Genomic DNA, 10,590 nt, shown 5'->3' with positions numbered 1-10,590 from the left:
AGTAGAGTAGGTCTCACAGTCAATTTCAGATTTATTTTACACATGGTGCAGTAAAATTCTGCCCATATATTTTGAGCAGACAGAGCATATGGTGCTGCAAGAGCTCCGAGGGGTTTCAATTATCCAAACGTCACAGTAATCCACCCAAACACAACACTGATAGACTCCCAGCTGTTAGAAATGGCCGTTAAGGTGAGTTTATCCTCTGAGATTCTCTCTTCCTCCTGCACCTGTTGGGAAGCTGCCATAAAGCCTCAAAGTAAAGAGAGAACAGAGGAATCACACTATCTGCAGCCTAACCAACAGTAACACCACACATCCAGGCTGTCAGCAGCCTTTTAGTGTGCAATAACACACCTGTTAGTGTGTCTGAGAGCTGTCAGCACTAATAGAGCTGAAAACATTTCAAATATGACCGCACCTGACCCTGCAAAATGTTTCAAAACAATCACTAACAAAAAAGCACAGAAAAGTTCCATGGTTTTACCAATTTTTTTAAAAAATTCTAACAAATTTTTTTCTCATTCCTATAGTATTCTTCACCGTACCTTGAAGTGCCATGCACAGAAAATACAATGGTGCTTCATTATGGTGATCTCTCAGCACCATGGTATATATTAAAGTACCACAATATTTCTCTCTGATGTTACTGACAGAGTGGATTACAATTACCAAGGACACAATGTAAATATAAAGCGATAAAACATTTTGCGATTAGTCGATTTGACAGCACTAATATTAATGTATTTTTTGTGCATTAAAATCAAAATGAGATCCTCTAGCCCAATTTGTACAGTAATAAAAATGCTTAACTGTCATAAAAATAATGTCACAACTGAAAAATATCTTCTTTGTCTTAAAAATAGGCTTCATTTTCATTTAAACAAAATATAATTGTTTTGTTTTTAGTGGGTGGTGGGGGAAGGGGGGGGGGGGGGTTGGAATATTACTTGGATGTTTGTGTTTCTGAGAGGTTCTGTTGAAGCGGGCAATTAGAGATGTGAAGGTTTTATTCCGTGATTGAAGTCAGTGGAAATGTTGTGTTACCTTGGGTAACGGATCCCCACGGCAAACAGAGTCACTCCAGACAGCTTGAGCTCCGAGGCAGCCAGCTGCACTGCCCCCTGGGACTTTCCGTCAGATAAGAGGATCACGACGCGTGGCACTGTGGAATTGCGTCCGCCGGAAAACCCCTTCCTCAGAACGAACTTCAGAGCCAGACCTGTCTGTGTGCTTCCACCTCTGAAGGAGAGAAAGAGTAACTTTAAAACATTTCAAATTTTTAAGACATAAACCTGAGAGACTGTGACATGATAGGCTACTCCAGTCTTTATTATGAGCTTTCTGGCTTGTCACCCCTCCACTGTGGAAAACAGTAACTCAGAAACCCACAGTCAACATTACACTGCGCAATGAAGAGGACAGTCTGGTTTTTCTTTGCGAATTTCCTTCACAGCCTCTTCTCTAATCTCATTCATTTAACTACAGCGGCCCCTCAGAAGTCTTAGGATAACACAAAAGCCTTTAGTTCCCTTCAGTCCACTGTGTCCTTAAAGCACCCTGCGTGATGAAACCTAAACCAGTCACCGCACTCTCAGCTTCACACAGGCTTGCCTTCTTTCCAGTGTTAATACTGTACATTATCTGTACTTCATAAATGAACATTTGATACATAAATTAGAGTTGATGGTTAACTGGCCAGAATTTCTTTGATTAAGAAATGTATGTAGGAATTGCAACCAAATCACAATATAAGAATGATTATATATATAAATAATGGTATAACAGCTATATTTTTCAATGTCAGCTACTGACAATGCTCCTTTATGCAGTGCTGACATACATGATCTCCTCCATCCTGCAGGGATATTGACTAATGTCAGTGGAGACACAGGCATTTGCACAGCTGGCCTTCTCTCCATCATCTTTGCTCACAGTTGTTCAGCTAGACAGACAAGTGGTGACATTTTCACGGAGTGGGAATCTGAAACGGTAATTTCACAGCTTGTCGAGGGAGATGTGGTATGTCCTGACTGGGTGATAAGGTTTAGGCCAGCTGTGTGTAATTCAGCTACTAGTCATTACAGAACCCTGCACAGCCTTCACTACAAAAACCATTCATTCAACCTCATAAAGTCATCCATCATGACACACATGCACACACATGTCGAGAGTGTATTGTGAACACAAGTCCCCATGTCTGTGTCGACAAAGTTTCACAGATGTAAAATGGAGTGAGATATTTCTCATCCTCCACAGGAAGTGCTGAGCCCTGATAGACACAATAACACTAATCTCTGTACCTATAGTGGATTTTCTTCATCTTTTTCTTCAGCTCCTCCTTGCTCTTGTAGGAGTCTAGACTGATTTCTAGTTTGGGCGAGGAACCAAACTGAACCACGCCAACTTTCACCTGCCCAAAATAGAGAACGCAGTTTAAACACCATAAACATGAAGAGGAAACTAACAGAATTATTCAGCATAATACCAGAATTAAAAGAATAGCTCACCCAATAATGAAGTTATGTCATTACCCTAATGTTATTGAAGCTTGCTTCCGCATGGAATTTTTTTTCCGAATATTACACATTTTTTCCCCTCAAAAATGCAAGTTTATATATATCTCACAATTCTGACTTACTTTTTCCTAAGTTCTTATCACAACTCTTACTTTATAGCTCACAATTGCGAGTTTATATCTTATATACATCTCATAATTTTAAGAAATAAGTCAGCTGACCATAGACTTTTCAGTTTAAATCTTTTAATTCTGAGATTTTGAGAGATATAAACTCGAAACTGCTAAGGAAAAAGGGTCAGAATTGTGAGATAAAAAGTTGCAATTACCTTTTTTAATTTTTTTTATTCCGTTGTTGAAACAAGCTTTCATATCACGTCGTTCCAATCCTGTATTCTGATATTTTTTGACAATGGCTGTCATATTCCAAAACGTTAGCAATTTTGTTCATAAACAAAATAAGCACCATAAAGATAGTTTATTTGACTTTTATGCTATAATCCTTTACATCTTTTGAAGTCAAATGATATCTTTATGTGACAAAAAAAAGACGAACTGTTCACTATAATCAGTCATTATTCACTGATAATCTTGCCTTGTCACAGTTGGTTACTGCATAATGCGATAATGAATGCCATTTTGTCATCCACAATGTTTTTGAAATGTGCACTTTTGTGTTGTTTTTAAAGCTTAAATACCCCTGATCACAATAAACTTTCACTATGTCAAGAGCTGCATTGCAAAAATTACAGCATAGTGGATTGAACTGACATAGGAGTGAGTAAATAATGACTACTTCTTTTTACTTTTGGGTGTCGTTTTTCCTTTAATCTGACATTGATTTCTTACGCAAATCTGACCTTGTCTGGGCTGACATCAAGAGCCTCACACAGCTTCAACATGTAGTGCCGGGATCGTTCGAATCCTCCTTTCCCAACGCTGTAGGAGCTGTCCATCACAAAGAGAATATCTACTGCTGCAGAGCACTGCATCACTGAACACACACAGAAGAAAACACAAAGCTTACCATCTGGACTCCATCTTTAGCTACTCAACGGTCACTAAAGAATTAGTGCGCAAAAAGTCAAGACTGGTTAACCCAAAGGCACATTAAAAAAAACACGGCGGTGATGCAAAACAACAACACTTACACATAAACACTAGGCTATATTTGACACATTTAAGAGCTCAAAGATCACCAGTGGCGTGTTCTAGCAGAGATAAATACTCACAAACACATTACAGCAAGTTTGTGCTAGTCAACCGGCTAAATTATAATCCATGTAGCTGTCATGTTAGAACCCGCCGCCTGTCATAAAGAAGGTGATTAGACAGAGACGGCATGCCGCTGTCTGCACCAGCACACAAACACATTTACCTAGCCATACAAATGCACACATAGCATAGACTTGCATTGTTTTTATGCTACTTATCATTTCTAAAGACAGGATTTAGCTAACTTCTGAAGGCAATTTTGGCCCTAAACTATGGCTAAGTAAATACATTAACTCTCACAGGCTTTCTGTGTCTATGTGGAGTCATTCTTTCTAACTTTTAATATGAAACTAAAACCCTCTCTTTACAAGTAAACACAGGTTTTTGACTACCTTGCACATTTATATGGACACACACATTGGCATTAGATCAGTGGTTCTTTTTTAAATAGGCTACAGTGTTGTTCCTTTGCACTATAGTGCTGCTTTTTAAATGTTTGAGGAGTTGTCACCTGATTTTCTGACTGAAAAAAAAACAATTCAACACTCACTTTCTCCAGCAGCGTTGATTTTCATAATGGTTTCAAGATCTGTTTGCATCTCCTGTACAGAGAAAATGGACCAAACTATAAAAAAAGAGATAATGTAGTTAGGCATCAGACAGAATTAATCATTTTAATTTCAAATCTATTTTAAATATAGAAATAGAATTTAAAAATGAAAGCTTATAAACTAATGAAAACCTGTAAAGAAAGGGTCATTTGAAAAATCAAAAGAAATTAGATAAAGTTTAAAAACAACCTATATTTAGGATTGTTAAAGCTATTTTAAAACAATTAAGCACCACCACCAAACCTTGTCATCGCTGTAACAGGGAAAAAGATTACGATATATTACTTAAATTAGTTTTTATACATCATGATCGTAAACATTGCCTGTGGTAAACATAACTTAATGATACTTTGACGTTTTGTTCTACAGCATAGGCTACACTGTCTTATCCAGATACGTTTATTTTTGAAAACGTATGTTTCTAACTGCTTCGAAATCCGCGTTTTCGGTAGGGTGTGTGTCATTTACTTTGTAGAACAAAATGTTAAAGTATCATCAAGTTATGTTTTCAACAGAGCTTATTTTACATATAAATTGAACATAAAACCCCATAGGAAAATCTTGGCGAAATCTTCGGGGATCTGATGTCATACCTGCACCAATATTGTCTTCTTGAACATAGGCTAATGCAACTAAAATATAATGCAAAAAATCTCAAGGGTCATAAAAAATATGTCAGGTGTAATGTGACTTAGACATGTATTTAGTGATACTGACCCAGGTACTCCCTCAGTCACTGTCAAAGTCAACAACAGGTTGCACAAATGAGTCATTTAGCACGACTCCTAGATAGCTGATCCGACCCCTGCCCCCAAGACACAGCTCCGTATGGAACTCGCTAAACATCCTTCAGAGAGGAATAATTTAGAACGACCGGCATTCCAGCAACGCCCACTGGACGTGAAGAGAACGGTCAGGCTGTCCTAGCCCACGTTTCCCGCTCGAGTGAGCAGGGTTCAGAGCGACAAGCTCTCTCATGCATACAATCTCTGATTGAGAGGTAGGGGCCATGAGAACAGCCCAGAGCAGCGGAGACCCTGTGTGACGCTCCTGTGGAGTGGAGTGCGCTTGAGAATCACACACTTTAATCATGTGCTTTTGTCCCCTAACACTCATGCCATCATGCGAAGCCCCTCGCCATGGAAACAGACCTCGGCCTAAGAAACCTGCAGGACCCCCGAGTAGATGAGGGGCTGATGGCGTCAGGGCGGAAATTATGCCACAACATGGTAATGACTTAATTCCACTGATGGTGGAGATAAATACAGATATATGTGTCATTCTGAATCACTGCAATTCTCACAAGAATTCCAAAAGTGCAATCTGATACCTCAGAACCTTTGTAAATAAATGTAAAACTTTATGAAAATAGTGGTCAAATGAACTTTTAACACCTACATATGTATATTTATACACACACACACATATGTGTGTATATATACATATACTGTATATGTATATATACACGTGTGTGTGCGTGTGCACATATATATAAAGGGTGATACAGTTTTGTAGTTTATAACTACACTTTAATTACAACCTCTTTACAAAGCCTGCATTGCACTGTGACAGATTCAATAAATGATCTGATCTGCGGTATAATGAACCATACATCTAAAAAAGAAAGGACTGGTAATACTGGAAAGGGGATGTCAGAGCTAGTTATTTTCATATGATAGACGACCAGCATCAATTATGTATGGCTCTGAACAAGTCAACTTGTACTAGGTCACGGTGAATCTCCCCTCAAACCCTGCGGTGATCCCCTCTGACAGGCGGTGGGACCAAGAGACATTTTATCGCCTGATTTGAGCGGTCTGAAGGACTAAATCCCTCCTCAGATTTATGGCATATGTCCAGGAACGTAATGGGAAAATATTTCAGGAACACAGGAAGATATCTAAATTGAGAACTCCACACTCTAGAGGAATTTTGAGGAGGCCTCAGCAGGACAGCCAATAAATAATAACAATAATGTAAAGTAAATATTTTGAACAGATTTTGGATCTCTTAGTCTGATAAAAACCTTTTGCTGGCAGGGCAAATGATGTAAAAGTTAACACACTTGTTGAGAAAATAAACATCTGGCTGAAATTCCTTGTTGAGGGCTATAATGAATTATTCTTTTCAGATAAACATTGCAAGTTACTAAGAACAACACATTTCTAAAGCACAATGAAAATATATGCATCTAAAGTCCACAAACAATATTTAAATAAACCAAAAAATAAAGTGGTTTGTCACTTTCTCTTACCTTGGCCAAACAGGAGCATGAGAAGGAGATGCAGCCGACTTCTTGAGGACATTTTGCATTGAGCCCTGAAATGTGAATAAAAAGATTAAAAAGTCTAGCAGGAAGTCTTTGAAGAAGCCAACTATTGAGTAACTGTACCAAAAAAAAAAGGCTTTGAGAATTTTAACAAAGAAAATTTGTTGTGAGAGAGACTATCCAGGCAAACAAAATTGGGAGAGAAAGATTTCTTGGAATTTCACTCATGAGATGGTGGGCTTGAGGTTAGCGGGACAGCCATTTTTATTGACCCTCAGGGGCACTTGTTGGACAAGTTATGAACATGGGATGGGAAAGATCCCATTGTGATCAAACCCAACCAACTAATGGCTGAGGGACTCAGGTAGCATGAAGTCTGCAAAGAGAGTCTGTACCCTTATGCATTATAAAATGACTGACAGCAGTCAAAGCCTCCACTCCACTACAATTCAAAGGACCCATGGTAAAATATTGATGGGTGGGCCACCTCTCCCCTGAGCCCAATGAGGAGGCATTAATGGGCCCCAAACAATGTTCCTAGTAGTCCCCCTGATCACAGGCAAGCTCAAGTCTAAGCCAGTCAAACTGTCGTCACATCAGGCTAATGATTTACCCGTCTGTGTTTTGAGAAAAGAGGAGGGACAGCCCAGTGATGTGAGGAGAAAACAGAATGATACTGTTCATCTCAGATGAAGTCCCCCTGCAGCCACAAAATACTCCTGTGCCACATTCCCAGAGCTTAAGGTCAAAGTTCACATTTTTAAGAGCCCAACTTCATTATTAAATTAAACATGTTGACAAATGCCAGCTGGCTGCACCAGACAGGGGAATTATTCACCGCCACGAGTCACTGGATTTAATCTCAACGCCTACCGGTTCTGCTCTGCAATCAAAGTCAAGCCAACAAACATCCAAAACCAACACTGTGAATTAAAATACCTGGCTCATGTTCAGACTACTAGAATTAGCTACTTATTTCCAAATGCATTATGCATTAACCACAGGATGACTTTGTTTTTTTGTTTGAAAGAAGTAATTTAATACTATTATTCAGCAAGGACACATTAAATTGGTCAAAAGTGAAAGTAATGACATTTATAAAATTACAAAATATTTCTATTTCAATTAAATGCTTTTCTTTTGAACGTTCTATTAAATCAAAGAACCCTGAAAAAAATACACCATGATTTCCACAAAAATATTAAACTCACACAAGTGATAATAACAAATAATAATAAATGTTTCTTGAGCACCAAATCAGCATATTTGAATGATCATGTGACACTGAAGACTGGAGTAATGATGCTGAGCTGAGCTGAGCTGAATTCAGCTTTGCTGTCACAAGATTAAAATACATTTTAAAACATATTCAAATAGAGTTATTTTAAATAATATTTCACAAGATCACTGTTTTACTGTATTTTTGACCAAATAAATGCAGCCTTGATGAGCATGAGAAACTTATCTCAAAAACATACTCGATATAGACTACATTTGTACGTTTGTTAGGACATTTATAACACACACTTAAAGACACCTACCCTCACACATACAGCTAATTCCATTTTACAAACCTTCCCAAACTTAGTCTTTGTGGTTGAGAAAAAAAGCAGATAACATTATATTTCAAGTCTAGAGTCAGATCTACGTACAAGATGACAATCATACTGGTGTGCATACAGTAAAATCTTTTCTTCAAATGTGTTTGAGAGACATTTAAAGAGCACAAGCAGTGTGTGTGTGTGTGTGTGTGTGTTGTCTGCACTGTTGTATCTGATTGGTCAGGTTCCAGGTGTTAAGAGCAGTTTAAAGGCAGAGTGGTTATCAGTTTTGGAACTAAATGAAGTGACTATTGAGGCAGTCCGGACCCGTGAAATCACTCTTTGATCGTCTCACTCACGGTTGGACTTCTGAAGATTCCCACACAGAGCACCACTCAAGAGAGGAAACGTGGGATGCCACCTGACATTCTTAAAGATAGAATCTATTCTGTAAAGAATCAAATCCAGCAGACTGAGAGAAAGACTTTTGGACAATCCAGCCACACAGGACCCTTTCTGAGACTTCAGAAACTTTAGGACTACAGTTGTTGAAGGGAATCTGATAAAATCTTACACTGATAAGGCCTATTTCCTGCTCATGAATGAACAGCAGGAAGAAGACAGCACTCGCTCAGGTGCCATTTCAGAAAACCTTCTTTGAGGCTGATAATCATCTGGATTCTAAGAGCACCTCACAATCCTGCCATACGATAACCTTGACTAACAACCCGTCTCGGTCTGTGTAACAAGTGGAGTCGTCTAGGGCCAGATCAACCCAGCACTGGCTCTGCTCTCCTAATTCCTCTTTATTCACAATTTCATACATTCCTCACTGGTCTAAGCTTTCACTTTAATTATTTCCTACTTTATCTATGAACAATTCCTAACCAGATCTTTTAGATGCAACCCCCCTCCCCCTAAATATGATCGCTTGAGGGACACCCATTCTAAAATTTAAACGCCAGCTATATTTTTTTATATTTATATTTAAATATTTTATTTTTATTTAAATATTTTTTTTAATACATATGTATTTAGATTTTATTTTGATTATTTATTTTGATAGAATTGCACTTTTTTTCCCAGTTTGAAAACACCTGACCTAACTAATAACTAGTCATTTCTTCCTAAATAACATTCTAATGTCATCCATAGGAAATCCAGTGTCAAGTACACTTTGAATCACTATAAAATCCTCTAAAAACTACTCAAAGTCAGCATGAAACGAAGTTGTTATCGTCTTTTTTCCCCAGAACACAAAGGTGTAGCTGCTTGATCCCTATGCACTGGGAGGAAATGACTTGAGCTCAGTGCACTGGACTCTCCTATAATCAGAGGAGTGACAGTAAATGAGAAGAGAGGCTGAGGATGAAAGGACACAGCATTCAAATGCCTAACTTCTTAAGTTATAGGTCCTTAAGGCTCACTTATTAAAACTCATTTGTGACCATCCATTTTGATTGGAAAACATGAGCAAACTTCACTTTAAGATATTTAGAATTATATAAATTCTGTTTAACTTATGAGAAATTGCTTAAATATATTTAACAAGGGAAATCCTCCTGTGCAGAGAACTCACACGCAGCCGCCGCTACACAGAATGCATTATCCATTGTTTAGCCTACTATTTGAATCTATTAACTTCATATTAAACGTCTTTTAGATAAAATTTGCCAATAATATTATTTAATGCAGTAGTGTAAATATAATAATGCCGTTTACCGTTTTGTATTCTGACTGTCGTCTTTCACAACAAATATTTAATTTCATTCCTTCCATTCCGCACAATGTTTCCGAGAAGAAAATTAATTTGCAACATTTTCTAGATGTTTTGATTTGGGTAACGAGGGCGACAATGAATCAAACCAATTTCTGATACGTTCTCAATGCATGCAACAAAATGACGCGGTTAAACTTTTCTATTGACATGATCCATGAAAATACAGTACCGTAATACGCCGCAATACAGTGCAACATCTTAAAAATCCTCTCAATCGGTTAAATTTCTAGCACGGCTGCACCGGCCTTTGAGTTTAGTTTCGTAAAACTTCAGCTAAACATATTCAAAGATTTTATTTAAAATTAGTCAAGTTAAAAACTGATAGTTCCTATTGATAACGAGTCTCACCTCTCCGTCCTGTTCTCCCCGCAGGTACTGAAGTGTCAGTTTGTCTAGTGCTCAGTCGTGTTGAACAGGAGAGGGTGCTCTACTCTTCTACTTCCGTACTGACTCCACAGACCCGATCAAGCAAAGATTAAAATACTCTCGAGACAAAGTTATTAAAGATTGTAAAAATTATGTCTCGAATTAAGTAAATTAGGAAAGAGCAATTGTTCATCCCACAATGAAAAGTCTCATGTTTCAAACCGGTACATCTTTCTTGTAAGTGACATGAGACTTTCAATCACGTTCATAGCATGTTTCTCATTTAAGTG

General features: G+C 38.0%; 1 protein-coding gene across 1 annotated transcript in view; it reads right to left on the bottom strand.

The window, feature by feature from the left end:
• vwa2 (von Willebrand factor A domain containing 2) overlaps positions 1 to 10,360 on the bottom strand; it is an 18,201-nt gene extending 7,841 nt beyond the window's left edge. The window contains exons 1-6 of the mRNA XM_079595160.1: positions 10,283 to 10,360; positions 6,599 to 6,663; positions 4,284 to 4,358; positions 3,379 to 3,512; positions 2,304 to 2,413; positions 1,048 to 1,242 (exon numbers count right to left, since the gene is read on the bottom strand). Coding sequence (XP_079451286.1) covers positions 1,048 to 1,242; positions 2,304 to 2,413; positions 3,379 to 3,512; positions 4,284 to 4,358; positions 6,599 to 6,650 — 566 coding nt within the window. The 5' untranslated portion in view covers positions 6,651 to 6,663; positions 10,283 to 10,360. The remainder of the gene's footprint in view (positions 1 to 1,047; positions 1,243 to 2,303; positions 2,414 to 3,378; positions 3,513 to 4,283; positions 4,359 to 6,598; positions 6,664 to 10,282) is intronic.
• Positions 10,361 to 10,590: the final 230 nt, after the last annotated feature.

The sequence above is a fragment of the Phoxinus phoxinus genome (genome assembly GCF_949152265.1).
Source record: "Phoxinus phoxinus genome assembly, chromosome: 21".
NCBI lineage: Eukaryota > Metazoa > Chordata > Actinopteri > Cypriniformes > Leuciscidae > Phoxinus > Phoxinus phoxinus.
The sequence above is the reverse complement of the archived record's forward strand: the minus strand, read 5'-3'. Positions and strand labels throughout refer to the sequence as shown.